The sequence below is a fragment of the Cydia strobilella genome, chromosome 16 (assembly GCF_947568885.1).
Source record: "Cydia strobilella chromosome 16, ilCydStro3.1, whole genome shotgun sequence".
Classification (NCBI taxonomy): domain Eukaryota; kingdom Metazoa; phylum Arthropoda; class Insecta; order Lepidoptera; family Tortricidae; genus Cydia; species Cydia strobilella.
The window spans coordinates 5098299-5118314 of NC_086056.1; the positions used below are offsets into that span (position 1 = coordinate 5098299).

Consider the following 20016-nt stretch of genomic DNA (forward strand, 5'->3'; position numbering starts at 1 on the left):
TAAGTCCGACTCACGCTTGACTGCAATTTCTATAAGGTTTTCCTTTAATCTATAGGTAAAGATCTATTTTGTGTATTTTTTTCAAAATTTTAGACCCAGTGATTCGGAGATAAAGGGGGGGGAATGGTCATTTTTTGCCTATTTTCTTGAATAACTTCTAAATTGTTTATCCTAAAATTATAAAAAAAATATATTTGACATTCTCACAATGAGCTCTTTTATTTGATATATATAACACGATATAGTTTGAAAAACTTTATTTTTTAATTTTCTCATTTACCCCCCAAAAGTGGCCCCCATGTTAAAAATTCATTTGTTTACGTTACATGTCCGTCTTTGGGTCACAAACTTACATATGTATACGAAATTTCAACTTAATTGGTCCAGTAGTTTCGGAGAAAATAGGCTGTGACAGACGGACAGACAGACAGACAGACAGACGCACGAGTGATCCTATAAGGGTTCCGTTTTTTTCTTTTGAGGTACGGAACCCTAAAAACGCACACAACAAACTTAACTTGTAGATTGTGTTTCTGGCATTGACGTATATCTGAGGACAGGCCTTAAGGGCACTAAGAATGGTGCTAGTTCAGCGGTGTGCCTCACGAATTCGATCAATCGGTTAGTCTAACGCGCGTAGCTCGTGCTAGTTGCGACCAATCGCGCGCGTGATTTGAACTCATATACCAATCGCAGTGTAGCGGTGCCATTCTTCCCATGATTGCCCGTCCTTGGATATAATTCATCAATGGTTTACAGTTTTCTCAAAACGTGCGAAACGTAAGCTACACTGTTAGGATGTAACAAAAGTAGTGGGGATCCGTATAAGGGCATATTCGGTAGCGTGTTCTGATTAGGAAAAAGTAATAGAAGCATACATTTATGAAGGGAAAAAAAATCTTTGTGTATGGGGCAGGTCGTTCAGTTTGGCCAATCCTTCATACAACGGCCAAAAATTTTTCGCGCCAAACATTATTTTTCTTCAAACACTAATTTTGTTACACCTTATATGCTACTCTCTATTCTGGTCTCTAGGCCTTTTAAATTTTATTGGACGGAATATTTAAGGTTTTCTTTGTGGTTATGATTAAATATACTTTTCAACTGCGCCATGGCAATAGGCGTGCTATATTGGCCTACTCATTGTGTTGTGGATTGCTAGTCCATGATCCAGCGATTTTAATACTTGCCGTCTCGTGTCCAGATGTCGCCAGTTCCCGTACGGTGGATGCGGTGGCAACGACAACAATTTCGTGTCAGAGGATCTGTGCGACTTGGAGTGTAACCACCCCTCCACTCCGCCTCCGGCACGGGAACCAGAAGGTAACTTTCATAACACTGTCGGAAGTGTCGGAGCAGTATCAATAATTACCCTCGCTGCCCAACGGACCGTAACTTATTAGCGGACAACTTCTTGTGCCGGAAGAACGACACCACGGAGGATCTACGAGTGGCATTCAACTACTTCTTGACAGAGCAATTTTGAGCAACAATTGCCGCTTTGCAGTCTAATAAATCAGAGGTAAACATCTTATCTTACCACACACATGTCCATTCGCAAATCTTACAGTTATGAACTCTATACCCACCTGCCTGACACGAAACTCACGATAGTTCATAACTGTCAAGACAATTTTTCGACTAAGGTTACTTTCGCATTTACACTCACAGAATCGCCTTCGCTATACGATAACCCTTAGAATAAACACTATTGATTAGTGAGGAAACTAGGCCTTGTTGGAGTAGTTGGGACGCTGTACTGTCCCTGTGTAAATTAGAGTATGTTCTCCAGCGACGTGCCTTCAGCCGACCGACGCAGGCGGCTGTTCGGGCCGCGAGGAGCGCTGGACGTACTCCGCCGAGTCTAAAGAGTGTGTGCCGTTCGTGTACACCGGCTGCGGCGGTAACGACAACAATTTCCCGTCGAAGGAATACTGCGAGCTCACTTGCCGACCGCCGCAAGGTACCTAACGTAACTAACGTCCTGTCCTGTAGAGGTTACTATTTATATCTGCCGCAATTTCATAATTGTTTGATTATGCTCTTCTCTGTTACTTGCTCTGTTTGCATTTCTAGGTGAGTGGGGAAATTGGTCTTGCTTGCGGACGAATGTTATTATGTTTCTCTTTTTCTCTGTACCAAACAAATTTTCGGCTTGTGGTCAATGTGAAAAGACTTACTTTCTTGATATGTTTTCAATGTCTTCTATCACCTATCTCTCAACTTGCTCTCAACTACTACTAGGCAGGTAATAATGGTGACGGCTGATAACTCCAACTACCAAAAGTAAGTGATTGACTATCCTTCAATTAACTCAAGGATCTCTGTACGTTTCGTCTTCTGTGGCCTGTTCCAGTTTTATATAAACTATAAATGAATAGGCATTTGAGTGTTTCTGTTTGTTCCAGACATATGCGAGTTGCCGAAAGAAGTCGGCCCATGCCGCGCCGCGCACCCGCGCTGGTACTACGATAGCACTAACCAACAGTAAGTTTATTACACTTACCTACGCGCACCCACTTCAATCGTTGTAACTATAAATAGAGTCCAACCGAGGTTGCGAGGTTGAGGTTGGGTTGGCGAGCCAAATTATTCGGGAAGTAGGTAATACCTACCTATGGCAAACTAAGAGGGGTCTCTAGTTACTGTATTCTGTAGCCTGGGGCCTGAAACCCAGAAACAGTTGTTTTGTTTATGAATTTGGAACCGTTAGTTACTGTATAAAAGTTCAGAAAAGATTGTTGAATATATACAAAAATTTGGAATTACGCGGGGATTTAGAAGGGGAAGATAACACATCTTCATTTAGATTATATTTGTTTTTTCGATGTACATGTGCAAAGAAAGTGTCACATACACATAAATTGATGATCTGTCTAGATGTCGTCAGTTCAACTACGGAGGCTGCCTCGGCAACAAGAACAACTTCAGATCAGAGGAGGAGTGCCGCATCGGATGCGTGCTCACGCGAGCGCCGCCAGCGCCACCACCGACACAAGGTATTAACACAGAGTAACTAAGTACATACTTATTACCTAGTCTTTACGAAGGTTTTCAACTTTATTTAGCCTACAAAGAAATAGTCGTTCGATATGAAGCTGGCTCCGAACGGCTAATCTTTTGTCTATTGTTAAGTAAAACGGCACGTGCTACCTGCATAAAAATGGTTCGGTTACTTTAACCGGTTATTGAATTACAACTCCTATGGAAATTGCAATAAGATTAAAAATGACCTAATGGAAAAATATTTAGCGAGGCTGTGTGTGGTCCCTCTACAGTTAACATTAACACTGAGTGCTGGCCAGTCGAACACTACAGAACCAGTCTAAAATGGGTCATCGAGATGCGTACATAACAAAGGCGCGTTATCAGAGAGCGCACCTACACTGGTTTTTGAGCGTTGAACTAGCCCGCGCTCAGGTGCCAGTTAGAATTATACGACCCTTTTTTGCACGTGCGGTTTTACTTAACAATAGACAAAGGATTAGCCGTTCGGGGCCAGCTAGAAATCGAACAAACCTTAAAGCGACAAATTTCGACAAATATACATACGTGTTGCAATATTCCACGCTTAATATATTTGTAAAAAATATCGGAGGTTAAACAAAGAACACGCTGGTAGTGAACCAGGGCCATGCTCAATTGGCATCAAGTCTTGTACATTTTGAGTTGTGCGTTGCTCAACTACAAATGGTTTTTTTTTTTAAATTGAAATAAATGTGATGCACACAAGAAAAAATAACGATATAAGTATTTTCTTTATAAATCTTTGACGATGATATTTTTCCAGACGTATGCTCGTTGCCGGCGGAAGTGGGTTTGTGCCGCGTGGCGGTCCCGCGCTTCTATTTCAACGCCGCTTCCGGCCGCTGCGAGCCTTTCACCTACGGAGGCTGCGGTGGAAACCAGAACAAGTACTTACCTATTCATAATACTTACAACAGGTTCTACCTCTTACTGAGTAACAATGTCCTAACCTAACCTAAGTATCTGTTTAATTGTGTCTTTAGCGAAAGAACGAACGAAGCTTTTAGTTCAATAAAAATTAGGAAGAAAGGCACTTTTTCTGAAGCTCATTGAATCCGTTTGTTTGACCGATTTATTTATTTTGCAGCTTCGAGAATCTGCAGGAGTGCGAACAGCGCTGTGCACCAGCTCCCGTTTCTCCTCCGGTAAGTTGTGTGAATAAAAATCATCAGTTAACAAGGTACAATGTGGCCAATATGGTGGACTTAACATCGAATATATTATTTTACATTATAATAATATCTGAGTTCGAGTTAACACCTAATGAGATTTATTGGAAGGTGTCCTAATGGTTATTTTTGACCAAAAACTATTTATTTCTTAGGCGCTGTATTAAAATATATTTTTTTTAATCTAGCGTGATGTTTCACCCGAGTGTCGCGTGGCATCCCTCGACCAATGCCGAGGCGTCGGCCGTATGTGGTACCTGGACCCGGCTAGCGGGCGCTGCGCCCCGCACGACCCGCAGCCCGGCGCGCCCAGCTGCGACCTGCCCGGCATCTTCAGCTCGCCCGAGGCTTGCGAGCGCGCCTGCGGTGACTTCAGAGAGATAGGTAACTGCAGCAGTGTTACAATACCCCGCCTCCACGGAGTCGGTCACATGTGGTACCAGGACCCGGCTAGCGGGCGCTGCGCCCCGCACGACCCGCATCCCGGCGCACCCAGCTGCCTAGTGTCACATGACCTTCCTCGTACTTGGAACATCTCTTTTTATCAGAGATATTGGGTGCTGACTATCAGCTTCTTCATTGACAGTGACCAGCCAACAGCTAGTCGTAGTCACATCACCACCAGCTAAGTAAATCTTCGGCTCAAGTGTTGAACTCTTGTAAATAACTAGAAACACAACCGCGAGTAACGTAATATTGTTGTTAGTGATTATAGGAGAAGCTAAATAATATTGCTTGAGAGTCATGTTGATTTTCATCGTTTCTTTTAGGTGCCTACCTATTAGTATCTTTACTGCATTGTTTAGTTATTGTTGAACCCGCAAGGCTTCTGTAAACACTCGGTCGGAATGACGTCTCCGTAGTTTCCGACTCCTCCAGTCTTTCAAAGTAAACGTGTATCTAGTTATACATAAGAGATCAATGCTCAGGTGACGTGTGCCGGCTCGAGAAGGACGCGGGCCCGTGCAGCGAGCGCCAGCCCAAGTACTACTTCGACTCGGCCACGGGGACCTGTCTGGCCTTCACGTATGGCGGCTGCTTCGGCAGCGCCAACCGGTTTTCCAGCGAGGCCGAGTGCGAGGCCGTGTGCTTACCTGGATTACCTGGTAAATCTAAAATGCTCATAATTCAAAGATAAATTTAAGTTTCACTTCATGGCTGCCTTTCCGTGTGAAGATATTCCCGCTTGAGCTCATCTGATGAGATTTATAAAATGGAACAACAATTTCGCTTAGCCACTTGCTGAATGCCATGAAATATATTTCTTGCTTAAAAGTCGTTGAAATAATTGAGTTCAAATTAGTTGACACCAACTTTTTTAAAACAAACATCTATTCGTTCTCAATCTCACATTTCATTTTAATGTAAATGTACTTACCTAATAACAGTAATGTCATAAACTCGAATCGATCGATTAATTTGAACGCAGTGTTATTTAAGTCTCGGAGGCTTAAAGACTCGAGGCTTCATGACTAAATCATGCCTTCTGGAGCTGAAGCAGTAAGAAAGCCATTTTAAGAAGCCCTCTATTCACAAAACTAAGCAAATACGATGTCCACAGATCCGTGCAAGCTGCAACCCAGCGCAGGCAACTGCAGCGAGCAGGTCGAGAGCTGGTACTACGACGAGGGCCGCGACGAGTGCGGAGAGTTCTACTACACCGGCTGCGGCGGCAACGATAACAGGTAACAACAATAACACACACACACACACACACAACACAACAACAACAATAACAGCAGTACTCTTAACACATTCACTGCTAACTACCCGCTAGGAGGGTTGGGGACCCTTTTCGCGGAAAGCGAATAAACCACTAGCGAGTTTACGATAAGCGGATTAGCTTACACGCAACGTCTAAGTGTAAGGCCTGAGTGGACGCTCGAGTTAGGCGTGCAGCGGGGCGGGGCGTGCAGCGTGCATGTTAAATAAATGCAAACTTATTGGAGCGGCCTTAGTGCACGCTGCTCACAATGCTCAAATCACTTGTGAGCCCGAAGCCACGCTGCACGCCCCGCCGAACGCTCCGCTTCGAGCGTCTACTCAGGCCTTACACTAAAAAGTTATATTATTTTTACATATTGAATATTACAGCTAAAATAAGTATAAGTGCAGATACCTACATTTAATGAATGAATTACTGTAGACTGTCTAAAATAAGATACGCCGAGGTACTTGTAGGAGGATACACTCTGTGAATGGTTGTTGTTGCAGATTCCCAAGTAAAGAAGAATGCGAGGGACAGTGCAAGAAGGGCGGTGTGCCGGAACCATCACAGGTAATAGTGACACCAATTTCTCAATACTAACAGTAACTTCAGAGAATCTACCATATCAGATCAGGGGCCCATGCACCATGATGCTTGCGCGTATTGTATCGTCTGCTAGAAGAGATAGTTAAGAGGTTTTTTACTCTAGTATTGGTGTCGTGCAGTTCTCTCTTAGCTAGGTATGTGTTTTTTATTATTAACGCAGAAGCCTTTTACATCAATACAGATTAATTAGGTAACTGATATAATCTGCCTCATCACGTATGTCATAATAGTCATTGCAAAACTCAATCAAATTGTCTACCCTACCTTATTGTCGCGCAACAAACTCCAAATTCAAACTGATTTTCCAATAGCTGTTACATCTGTTATACGTAGTGAGACTAAAATATTTTTCACCTCAGCAGCTCGAACAAGCCTACTTTCGTCACTACCTGGAGTGAGGAAAGTGCGACTTTCCTCACTCCAGGGAGTGAAACAATGTAGCTTTTTAATTTAGTGAAGGCCATGAACTGCTACATCATACTTTGATTAGAAGTTTTTTTTTCCTGAATTATTCTGTGTAATTCGAAATACAGTTTAACCTTTAATATGTTCTCACTACTGAGGTGAAAAGTTATGTGTGCAACACGAGAGCAAAGTAATTTTACATCTCGTGTTTTTGAGTCCCTCGCTACGCTCAAGATTCTAACTTAGAATCTTTCGCTTTCTCGGGACTCAAAATAAACACTCGCAAGAAAAAACAACTTTCCTCTCTTGTTGCACAAATAACTATTTCCATCTAAAAGTCAAATTGTTTCTTCGCTACAGAACGAACAATGTCGTACGCCAGCCTCACTAGAGCCATGCGGCGAGCCGAGCATCGCCTTCTACTACGACTCTGCACAGGGCCGGTGTGTACCCGCCCCGATCGGTGGCTGCACCGACTACCCGAACAAATATAGCACCGAGGAAGAGTGTCTGAGGAGCTGCGGCGAGTTCAGAGGATTAGGTAAATTAACAACTGTGTCTTTGTGACCACCTTCTCTGACCACCACGACCATGATGATACGTACTACCTACTACAGAATCAAGGAGATAAAGTAAAAGAGAGTCTTAGTAGGTAGATCATCTTTTAGTTATACCATACGCTGAAACATCTTCTGTCCGGTCTGATGGTGCAATGAATAAATATCACTCCGTAAGCGTATCCAAAAAATAAAGCCAAAGAGTGCTGATTAGAAGTTGTACTTTACACATACACAATAGACTTCTTCTCCATCCTTCTCCTACTGAATGTTGCTAGCGATTGTTATCACAAGCCTACTTTTTAAGCCAAAGTGATAATCGTTTATCGAAACGCCAATTAAAAAGTAAAAACAGGGATGACAAATGTGAACGAAAAGTCACGAGATAATTACCATACATTATTTAAGTGATTTTCATTGAGATTTCGGGTTTGGTCGCAGACGTGTGCCGCGCGCCGCTCGACCCGGGCCCGTGCCGTACGTCCACGCAGAAGTACTACTGGAACCTTCGCGAGGGCCGCTGCGAGCCCTACACGTACGGCGGCTGCGGCGGCGGCCCCAACCGCTTCTCCAACCGGCCCGAGTGCGAGGACGTCTGCGGACATCTAGCTATCGGTATGATTTTGACTCAACAAGTTGAGGCAGATATTAATTACTTTAGGCTTTGACGCAGATATTAATTATTTTAGGCTTGTAGTTTATTGCATCCCTTTTTTTCATGTTATGGTTTAATGCTAACATCAATCTATTCTTTCTTCTTTCAAAACTAATAAACTAAGAAGTATTTTAGGTTAAAATGTGAATCCGTTTAATCACGCCACTTTAAGAATCCACTACACAAAAGCTGAATCCCACTTACGGATCAAAAATTATATTAAAAACGCGTATTGCGTCGAGTAAAGCTTTTGATGTGGTCGATTCTCTAAAAGGGACTCGCAAAGGCACTTTTAAAGGGTTCAAATCTCATGCTTAGTTTGAATCTTCCATACCTACTGTTGAAGTTGCTTGTGTGCTTGGCACTTGGCCCGTGTATGGCATGTGGGTCACTGGTGTGCGCAGACCCGGCGTGCGGGCTGGCGCCGGCGCCGGGCGCGGCGTGCGCGGGCGGCGGCACCGCGGGGCAGCAGCGCTGGCACCACAGCGCGCTGTACGGCGAGTGCCGGCTCTTCGTCTACTACGGCTGCGAGGGGAATGGCAACAACTTCTTGACCAAAGAGGAGTGCGACCGGCACTGCAGCCCGCCGCCGGCCGGCAACGGTACTCGCTTTGCTCGACGACTATGCTTGCATGCTTCTAACTGTACTTTCGTGCACCTACGGGATCCTTGTTGTTCAACGATATTTTAAGTAGAATGCATGTTATTGTTAGTGATTACCTATAAGTATTTGTTGCAAAATTTTTATTATAAAGACTAATTTAAACGTTCTGATGGCGTTGACCTATTTTTTTTAAACGAATTTTGTGAGAAACTGTTAATCTAAAATACACACATCATTTCCAGTTTACCAAACATTTAGACCACAATAATGTAGTTATTACCTGGGCAACTAAAATTGGTAGGCACTCAGTGATTACTGCCAGTTATATTCAAAAAATAGTTTTGTGGCTAGCGAAACATTTAACATTAAGACTTACCATACACTGAACGAAGCTTAGTTTTGAATGTGAATCCTCACCCTGGCCAGACTCTTAGCTCATATTATCTTTGTAGACCCCAGCGTGAACGAAGTTATTACCGGCTGCGAGGCTGCACAGGCTGAGTGCGCGGCGCTGTCCTGCGCGTACGGCGTCGACAGGACTAGAGATCCTTACGGCTGTGAGAGGTACGTAAACTGACGTCAATACTTTATGTAATTCAAGTATATAATAATATAGCTCTGGTATGTTAGTCTTGGAGGTGATGCGTAGCTCTGGAGGTACTGGCTTGACGTTGCGAGGGATGACAATACATGCGAGCGTATACGGTGTCACAAAAGAGAATACTGAAGCCTGGGCGGATTAGAGTAGAAAAGGTCTGAAAGCACAACGGGTAAACGTTAAGATGGTTCAAATCTGATATTTGTTTTTTTTTTATTCCTGCTGTGTTGTTGTTTACATCGACTCAATTTCTGGTGATCATTTTTGTCCCAAAGCAATCGTGTCGGTTCATGTTGAAGAGATAGGTATGATTTTTGATATGCGTTTACACTATTACATTGTGTATATTTTAGGTGTACCTGTATAGCTCATCCGTGCGAAAACAAGAGGTGCCCCGACGGCGAACGCTGCGTGGTCGTTGTTAACTATGACGCCACCACCGGCAACACCCAGTATGTCGGAGACTGCGGAATAGGTTCGTGCCATCAGTTTCTTCTTCTTCATAGACCATATAATTTCCGCCCTGCAGATTGACAACAGATTCCAATTGGGGCTAGTTGCGCCAACCACTTGACAGACTAATCAACGTCACTCAGCAATGAACTATGAAACTTCACATGCCAACAATAAATTTTGCGAAGATTTAAACGGGAGCAAATGGTTTGCTAAAGCCGACCCAAAATATCTTATATTCGTTTACTCTTGAATAACTTCTGAGCTTCTTTCTTTCCAGCCCAACTGCATTTTTAAGAATTTAAAACAAACCACTTCTATCATACTTTTATAATTTGGTCAACAGCGGAGAAACCTGGCACGTGTCCCACGGAGGAGGCAGCCCCCTCCAGCACTTGTCACGTGGAGTGCAACGACGACGCGGATTGCCGCGGCGAGCAAAAGTGCTGCAGCAGCGGCTGCAGCCGGCTCTGTCGTGAGCCCGAGGGCGCAGCGCCAGCGCCTGGTGAGTACCAACATGTTTAACAAGTTTGGACCTACTTCTCCGATTATCTCTATTATGTTCAAAATAAGGGGGCATTCTACAAATGTCGCTTACGAAATGCTTAAACATTGTATGGCAGCTACCTCAATCAAATGATTGAAGCTAGATCATTTATTGTCAATTTGTTAGCCAGGTCATGAAATTACCAGACCAAATATCGCTTTCTCGGCATTTCCAGAAGTATTAGAAATGGCAGTTCGTGCTACAAAAGCGAAATTCTAGTAAAATGCCTCCAAAATGCTATCTACTTTTCTGAATATCTCTATGAGGGATGTATTTTATTTCAGTCCAATAAGGTCAAATTTCAAATACGTTCTTGTGTTAGAGTTGATTCCAGTAACCTAGTCTCACCCGATTTCTTTTTATGGTTAGGTATTCACTCAAGTGTATTAGTATGCTAAGATAAACCTCGATGGCAACATACCACTTTTGGGAAACGTAGAGAATATTAGGCTCACTGCAGACTAACATATGTTTTCCCGCAGTCGAGTGCTCGGCCGAGCAGTCTCGATGCGCGTCGTTGCAGTGCGAGTTATCAATGCAGAGAACACGATTACCGAACGGCTGCGAGCGCTGCGACTGTGTGAGACCTGAACCAAACTGCCAACCGTTCGTGGACGAGTGCAACGCGCTCAAGTGCAACTATGGACCGATCACTAGGACCACTGACGCCGATGGATGCGAGAGGTAACTCTTACACTACTCTTTTCATCCTACGATAGCATGAACGAGGCCGGAACCCAACTGCCAACTTCCTACATGTATGGAGAAACGTCAAAAAATTTCATTCTTGTAAGAACTGAATTTCCATTTCTCATATTTATTTATTACTTGTGATATTTTCTATAAATTGCCGAAAACTTTTCCAACTTTCTGGAGACGTTCTGCAACTGAACAGTGCAAAGTAGTCAGTGATGCAGCAAATTTACGTGTGTTTTTAATTTAAGGTGTACCTGTATAGCTCACCCATGTGAAGGCAAGCAATGCCCTGAAGGCCAACGCTGCACGGTAACCGCCTCCTACGACGGCCCGTCCGGCAGTACCCAGTACACCGGCGATTGCACGATAGGTTCGTAAGACGCATACACTTGTATCAAATTTAGAGTCCAAGATGTCTATATAGTTACATAATTCGATAATTAAGGTGGTTCGATTTTTATACAAAATTCAATCTGCTTTAATTAAGGCACTACACACTATTACTACAGAAATATTTGCTCATTTATCTACTTTCGAATATTCGTTTGCGCTAAATTAATAGAATAACTTTGTTTCATACAGAAATCATACATAAATCAACGTAATTTTTTCATCAATTTTACGTATGTGTGTGTCACAAATGTCGTGTACAAATACGTTGCGTGCGGCGTTGCCACTCTATGACGTTGGCGACGTTGCCTGGCCGACCTGGCAGGATTTGCAGTGCCGTCATGTTTAGTGCATTTTTATTTGACAGTGTTGACACTGACACATAGGGTCATGTTTATTGTGACATCAATTTGTTTGTATAAATTGAAAATGATAGCAACGTCTAAATCAAGTTACAAAAATCATCGGTATTCTGGTCCGCGAAAATCCAGGAAAATTCAGACTCAATTGAAGCGGAATTCATGATGGTGAAGTTTCGTAAGGTAGGTACAGTTTCATTCCTTCATTGTACGTTGTAATTTTCTCGTGCCGATCTTTTTAGAAAATAATTCTCACTTCTTCCGGAATGGTAGATATAAGCAGTGAACAATACCTATATAATGTAATTATTACTGTTTTGGTTGCCGAATAGTCAATGTGTCACTAACTCTAGGTTTTTTTAGGTATTGTGCAAAATGAAGAGGCATTCTTGGAAATAAAATGTTTTCCTTCATTAGCCAGAAAAAAACAGGACATCCTCACTGCAATAAAGTAAAATAAAACATTTCCTGGGGATGAAAATTATGGAATTTTGTCTATGAATGAAAAACACAATTATTACTAGGTAAGTAAATGATAACTTTATTAGAATCCATATTGTTGCATCATCTTTCTTCCTATAACATTAGAGAATTTGTGCTATCATGATATTATATTTCTTTCAGGTACAGGGACAACTACGGATAACAAATATGAAAAAATGTTATTTCATTTGTTGTGTGAATCCATCTACACCAACAAGACATCCACTGCTGGACATAGGCCTCCCCAGGGATCTCCACAACGACTGGTCTTGCAAGACCGGCCAAAATATCGAGAAATAAATAATATAAATAAACATGATAAATATCCCGTTTTCTATAATAGTTATAATTAAGAAGAAGGCCATGCAATGTTGTTACTCACTGTACCTACTTGAATCCAAAAAAAAATAATATAAAATAAGTTTTAATTTTATTTTACAATTACTACTTTATTATTAGTACATTACGATACAAGTGCGAAAAGTAGGAAATTGGCAACGAGTGGCGATAAATTGAAACACGACCGAAGGAAGTGTTTTAATCGACACGAGTTGCGAATTACCTTTTCGCACGTGTATTGTACAACGTTTTACAGTACATAATTATGGCCCTTTACATTTTCGACATATGCACGTATTGTACTAATTACCGCACTAGGGCGGTAACGTATATGTAGCACCATATGTACTAAAAAGTATTTTACAGTACATATGGTGCAACTTTCTCGCCCTAGTGCGTAAAGAGCACTTTTCATGCATATGTCGAAAGTTTAAAGGGCCATATGTACTGTAAAACGTTGTACGATACACGTGCGAATAGGTAATTCGCAACTCGTGTCGATTTAAAACACTCTCTGCGGTCGTGTTTTAATCTGTCGCCACTCTTCGAATTTTCTCTTTTCCGCACTTGTATCGTAAATAACTATTTCAAACTGCAAGGGTACGATGATAGATCTCAATTCAATAAAATTTTGCAACATTTGGCATTATTAGGTTATAAATTGTATGGAGATGAAATCTATCATCGTACCCTTCCAGTTTGAAAAATACTATAGAGGCTGGGCAGTAAGGGATTGCTTTACTTGTAGAACTATATTTAGCGCTTTAAAAAAAAACTGATACCTGACACTTACAAACCTGGACTTCCTTGGGCTAGTGCTACTAAGAATCGTCAGTATTCTCCATCCTTTCTGAGTTGGAAGAACCCAAAAAGGTGAGATTTGTGAAAGTCAGGTTTTTAATATATGTGGCGTTTTCAACCAAACGGGTACCTACTTATTGTTGTCATATTTCCATAAAGCTTCAAAATGAAATCAACCTAATCGACAACCGACAATGTGGTACCTTTTAGTTCAAAACATCACATATTTTTATAAAACGTTATAAACTAATTTATTAATAATACTGAATATCTGGGAGAATAAGAAAACATAAGTAAAAACTCAAAAATGCTCGTTTTCCCAGAGATAAGACCTAGCTAGATCGAACCCCTTACAGCAAATTTCATCGAAATCGTTAGAGCCGTTTCCGATATCACTGAAATTTATTTCGGTTATATCGGAATCGGACAAGAATTCGAAGACTAAAAGGTATAAGAAACATAACACAAAAAGGACAAAAAAAAGTACTCCTGACGTACCAGTCTCGAACCCGAATCCTCTTGCACGTATTTCCACGAACATACCGCAACGCCATTGCAGCATACTTACACTGCATGAAATTGTCTACTACAAGCATCACGGAAACACTGTTTGCATGTGTGAGTAATAGTAGGAAATAGCATGACAGAAACACTCTGTCGACTTTAAAAGTGTTTTTTGCACTAATGAAGTATTCAATGTTTATTATAATAGTTCAATATTTATGTAAAGAGTGCGCTAAACATACTTTTAAGTATACAGATACCAACACTATTCCACAAAAAAATAAAACCTGAAAATTTGCAAAAGTGACGCCATCTAGCGGGGTTTAAGCTTTGGGTAACCTAGTCGAACCACCTTAAATAGCTACCAACAGTGGCAACATGGTGGCAACAGTGTTCTTTCCGGTGATTATTACGTATATTTGTTTAGCGACACTGAATCATGCTCGATCCCTGCCAAGATATACTGAGATTTTTCACTCACTTCTCATGGCTTCCTCGCTAATTCTATCCACTGATTTATTTGCCTTAACTTCACTAGGTGATGAACAAAAGTCTAACTTTTCATTCTAAATCTTTACCGTATTTTTTCGCGAGAGAATACTAATTCCATTCCTAAACAACACCTACATTTTGAACAGTGGACAAGCCCGGCACGTGCCCCGCGGAGCAGAGCTCCTCCGGCTCGTGCCACGTGGAGTGCAACGACGACGCGGACTGCCGCGGCGTGCAGAAGTGCTGCAGCAGCGGCTGCAGCCGGCTCTGCCGCGCGCCCGCCGGGCCCGAGAACGCAGTGCAAATGCCAAGTAACTAGTATATGTTTACGAGTGCCCTACTCTCTGGAGGGTCTCTGACGAGTATTTAAATAAATAATTAAATATTATAGGACATTCTTAAACAGATTGACTAAGTCCCACGGTAAGCCCAAGGAGGCTTGTGTTATGGGTACTCAGACAACGATATAATATAATATATAAATACTTAATAAATACATAGAAAACACCCATCACTCAGGAACAAATATGTGCTCATCACACAAATAAACATCCTTACCGGGATTCGAACCCAGGACCATCGGCTTCACAGGCAGGGTCACACCCACTAGACCAGACCGGTCGTATTTCCTTTTACAATACTCAATCTCAGGTGAGGGTGATTGAGAGATGTCATCTCGAGTTCAGTTTTGTCTGAAATGATCTGCAGATCATGTTGACCAACTCAATTATTTTTCATTACCTAATGTATTGTTTAAACTGCAAGGATTTAACTCGTAGCTTATAATCTCCATTATTCCAAATAAATTTACAGTTCGGATTCCCATGGTTCCAAATAGAAGTAGGTAGTTTCTAAATAGCCTCACCCAGCGGTATCTTATTGTGCATATCGTTCTGTTTCAGGGGAACCACAAGCGCCAGCACCTAACCCAGAGACGGAACACGAAGTGAGCTCGTCAGAGGGCGGCACCGCGACACTGCGGTGCCTGTTCCACAGCAACCCGCCACCGAAGATCACGTGGAGGAAGGGAGAGATCACGGTATGTTCACGTCTTGGTTATATGTACCATTCGAAATATACGCTACTTTTTCAAAAAGTTGACCTGTGTAGAGAGCGTTGTATACCTAAATGAGAATTCCCTGGTCGATCACACTTAAAAAAGTTTTTATTGTAGATAAGGTGCCGATAGCAGGGTATTACGTGTGAATAGTGAAGTCATTAACACCAATTATTTTACATTTTTATCTTTTCCTCGGAACAGTACAAGCTTTATTCACGTTGATACCGATAGGTATATTGCGATACGCTCAAGGAAAATATTGTTTCTGAAATCAACAAGTAACATACTGTTCACACCATTGTTGTTAAAGGTTTATCTAAAGTCTACGCGAGTCAAGCAATTTATTATTTTAAACACTTTCTTTTAAAACCACATCGGTAGCAAACCAGCCTACGGCCCAACTAATGGTGAGCGGGAACTCCTGCAATTCCAAACTTGTCACATGCACGTTGCCGACTTTTTAGAAACCTGTCATCCCAGGCCTTTGCGTCTATTGCAGACGATTTATGCATTGCTGTTTAGTCAACGGGTTTGGTGGCTGTGGAGGCCGATGCGTGAGCGGCACGACCTCACACATTTTTGGCAGAGAAAGCTCATACCACCTGAGGTTCCAGTCCCGGTTTGCTTTCTGCGACACCTTCTGCTATCTAACGCATTAAACCAGGCTTGATCGCATAGCCTTCTCCCCTCCACAACACGCTTGCGCCATCCATCACGTCCCTCAGCTAAGGTTTCCCAGGCATAGTGATTGATTTCAAATGCTGACATGTCTCGTTTGACACAGTCTTTAAAGCGAAACCTGTACACTATTTTAAACATGATTGCTTTCCCTATAGATCGATGGCACTCAAGGCCGCTACCGACTGACATCCGACGGCGCGCTTCAAATCGTGTCGCTATACCGAGACGACTCGGGCGTATACATCTGTGTGGCCGAGAACGAACTAGGAACCTCGCAGCAGGAGATTGAGCTGCGTGTTGATGGTAAGTTAGGGATAGGATATATAGTACTGGCCCCTGGGTCTCCCTGATGATCTGGTGGATCTGAAGGTACCTATCCCTAATTAAATCCTTGTCCCAAAACAAAAAGGGTAGGATGACGAAAGTTTCTCAATGAAAGATAGGATTACTTCAATACTATGTTGGAAAAGGAGGACAAAGTGGCGATCTTAATTAATGGACCATTGCTATGTAGAAGTGTTGAGTAGATCCCATTGATTTTAAGACTTTTACAAAACTTTACCTTACTATCTCTAGCATTCAGCTTGATGACTACACCCACGATTTCCTAACGATTTTAATTCTTATTTAATTTTCAAGAAACTAGAATCACCTAATCTCTATTGGAATGGCATGCCCTTTTTCTCTAGTAGTTAGAACTTCAATTACAAATTTTATTAGATTCTAATATTTTTTCTTTTTCTTGCTTGACGACTAATTGATAAAGAATGTCTGCAAACCTATTCCACTTTTCTAATTTATTTGTCCAATGTGCATTGCGTCTCACTCTCTCATTAGGCAAAATGTGACGCAAATTACACATTGGACCAAGATATTGGACAGATGGAATACCATCCTAATGTATGTTGATTCAGAAAAACTACCTACAAAGTATCACAACTGGGGACCATAACTCAGTCACGTCACGTGACAAAAGTTGAATTTTTTACACCTGCCAAAGCGGGGTTCACGAACACTGAAATACTACCTAATTATAGTAGGTACCATATTCATTATCAGCGACCATAATACCCATCTGTTATTATAGACATTATCTTCTATACGACTATAGTCGTTCAAGACTTTTAGGTAGGTAAGTACGTTTATTGGCACACGTTCTTCATTCATAAGATAAGTCGCATGACAGCACCGCCGCTGTTCTCATGAGAATGACAATGACACCTTCATTATTTAAAATTAAAATGAATGATCAATATACAATATAATACAATACAAATACTCTGTATTGCACGCTTCAATAATAAACAATACAGAAAGAAAACATCAGCAACAGAAGTAGAGGTAAACAACAGGCGTTCATATCGCTAAAAAGCGATCTCTTCCAGACAACCTTTACGTAGCGGAAATAGATAAATTGACACAATGTTAATAACAAAACTTCCGTGGGACACAGACACATTAAACATATTAATAACGGGTCACTCACGTATATATGACACAATGTTAGTAAATAAACACACACAAAACAAACAATCTATCATGCAAATTAAAAATACATACAATGCATACATACATACACATGCATAAATAAATATATACATATACCTAGTCGGCTCATAAGTTCTGTCACTGGCCTTTAAAATTTAAATTTGGAACTCCTAAAACAAAAACCGTTCTGCATTTGAATTTCGAATCTTTATTAAATATTTGAGTAGTATAATTTTGCAATTTTCTGTTTTCTTCAACATGGAGTGGACGCAACCGCAATAATTGCACTATATCGTTGTGGTCACTCGCCGACTAAAATTTTTAAGCTACTTGAAAATTTAAAATTCTCTCTAAGATTTGTGTATCGTACCATAGAAAGATACAGTGAGGTCTCTAGTTTAAATGACAAGAAAAGAAGCGGTCGTCCGCGTACAGCTAGGACTCCAGCGGTTGTACAAGCAATTAGGGCACGCATTGCCAGAAATCCCGCTAGGAAACATAAAGTTATGGCCCTCCAGATGGGTTTGAGCAAAAACACGGTGAAAAGAGTGCTTAATCAAGACCTGAGACTTCGTGCTTATAAACGACTGGCCATCTTCTCAATGGTCGGCTTAAAGCTTTAAGGCTTAAAAGATCTAAAGCTTTATTGAAGAAGTACGCTAAAGACATAGAAGAAAACTGTTATAAACAAAATGATAGAGTGTACGCTCGCAATAGTAAAGAAGCGTCTAATAGCATTCCCCGTATTCAAAGAGGTCATCACCCTTCTTCTGTGATGCTTTGGCTGGGAGTTTCTTATGCGGGCGTCACTAGTATGCATTTTTGTGAGAAAGGAGTAAAAACTAGTGCCAAAGTGTACCAAGACACGGTGTTGACTAATATTGTGAAACCACTATCCCATACGATGTTTCTAAACCAGCATTGGGTTTTCCAGCAGGACTCTGCTCCAGCCCATAAGGCAAAGTCTACACAAGCCTGGCTCGCCTCCAATAAAATCGACTTTATACGGCATGAAGATTGGCCCTCCTCTAGCCCAGATCTTAATCCTTTAGACTATAAAATATGGCAGTATTTAGAGGAAAAGGTGTGCTCAAAACCTCATGCAAATCTAGACTCGCTGAAAAAATCTCTTGCTACGGCAGTGGCCAATATCGACATGAAAGTGGTGCGTGAATCCATTGACAACTGGCCACGAAGACTTCAAGCCTGTGTAGATAATTATGGCGGTCATTTTGAATAAATGTTATACATTTAGATTCTCTAGTTTATAAGCTTTCAAACGCTGTACAAATTATACGGAATAAACTTAAAGTTTTGATTTTATTTGATACTATGTATATGACAGAACTTATGAGCCGACTAGGTATAGTACTAGCCATAAAGCCATAAAGGAAGAGTAGTATTATGGAGGAGATAAAAGGTGTAGTGATATCAATACGTTTTGAAAATAACAAATTTTAATATTTATGTGCTATGTTATTCAGCCAGAGACCAGTCTAAAGTTCTAAATCTAAACATCCTTCATTGACGTGTGCGGGCGTTGTGCTAATGACTAGGTTATCAGCCCAGATGCTCGGATAAACGATCGTTATGAACTAGTAAACAAATTAGCTGGTGACCTTTAACCTGCCTATAGTTCCAGCCATTCGCTAAATGCGTCTAACGATATGATATGACGCACATAATTTTCAACGTGTAGAAATACTGTAATTTGTCGTTGTGATATTTTAGGTATTTGTAATTGGTTCGGAGAAATGCTGTTGGTTTTTTTGACGGCTATTTGCGAATAAAAAAGATAGGTACCAACCAACGTACAGTAAACTTAAATTTTTTATCATACGCAGTTGACCGGCAGCCGAGTAGGTAACCTTTCGCAGTCAACAGTCGTTTATCTAAACACGATTAGCAATATATGCGACTTCCGAGTTCCCCTATCGTACAGACTACAGTCTATACGAAGTCTCAATACAGTCGACTGGGCAGGCTTGGCTTGTACTAGCTCACACTCACACGTCTCGCAAAGATGGTCGCGCGTGGTTGTTTCCTGTTGTTCGTGGTGAGCGCCCTGGCGCACCCCTACCAAGGTTTACGTTTGAAGACATTCTTTATCGATTCTTTCACTGGTTTTGGACGTTCCCAGCTTGTTGTTCATAAAATTATTCAAATTCCATTACATAAGTCACAAGGGTACATTTCATCACTGACCTATTCGAGGTATGTTCTTGCAATTTGTGTTGTGTTTTCGTCAATTCACATCATTTTTAACGTCAGCTAAATTCATTTCTTTGTAGGTATACTTTTTTAAATTTACCTACTTCAAACAAATACCTGTCTATATACACAAAATTATTGTTATTTAACTGGGAATGTCCAAATCAATATTATCATATCTAA

General features: G+C 41.4%; 1 protein-coding gene across 6 annotated transcripts in view; it reads left to right on the forward strand.

Moving 5' to 3' along the window:
* LOC134748336 (papilin) overlaps positions 1–20016 on the forward strand; it is a 133533-nt gene that overhangs the window by 108288 nt on the left and 5229 nt on the right. For 3 of the 6 annotated variants that reach the window (XM_063683106.1, XM_063683101.1, XM_063683103.1), the window contains 21 exons: positions 1205–1323; positions 1793–1963; positions 2409–2487; positions 2881–2999; positions 3791–3914; positions 4115–4172; positions 4385–4580; positions 5126–5302; positions 5758–5881; positions 6411–6474; positions 7276–7456; positions 7914–8087; positions 8532–8729; positions 9184–9295; positions 9683–9804; positions 10129–10287; positions 10812–11013; positions 11274–11395; positions 14540–14704; positions 15296–15432; positions 16290–16437. In XM_063683106.1, the coding sequence (XP_063539176.1) occupies positions 1205–1323; positions 1793–1963; positions 2409–2487; positions 2881–2999; positions 3791–3914; positions 4115–4172; positions 4385–4580; positions 5126–5302; positions 5758–5881; positions 6411–6474; positions 7276–7456; positions 7914–8087; positions 8532–8729; positions 9184–9295; positions 9683–9804; positions 10129–10287; positions 10812–11013; positions 11274–11395; positions 14540–14704; positions 15296–15432; positions 16290–16437 (2951 nt within the window). The remainder of the gene's footprint in view (positions 1–1204; positions 1324–1792; positions 1964–2408; positions 2488–2880; positions 3000–3790; positions 3915–4114; positions 4173–4384; positions 4581–5125; positions 5303–5757; positions 5882–6410; positions 6475–7275; positions 7457–7913; positions 8088–8531; positions 8730–9183; positions 9296–9682; positions 9805–10128; positions 10288–10811; positions 11014–11273; positions 11396–14539; positions 14705–15295; positions 15433–16289; positions 16438–20016) is intronic. The other 3 variants (XM_063683105.1, XM_063683104.1, XM_063683102.1) reach the window with 3 other exon arrangements.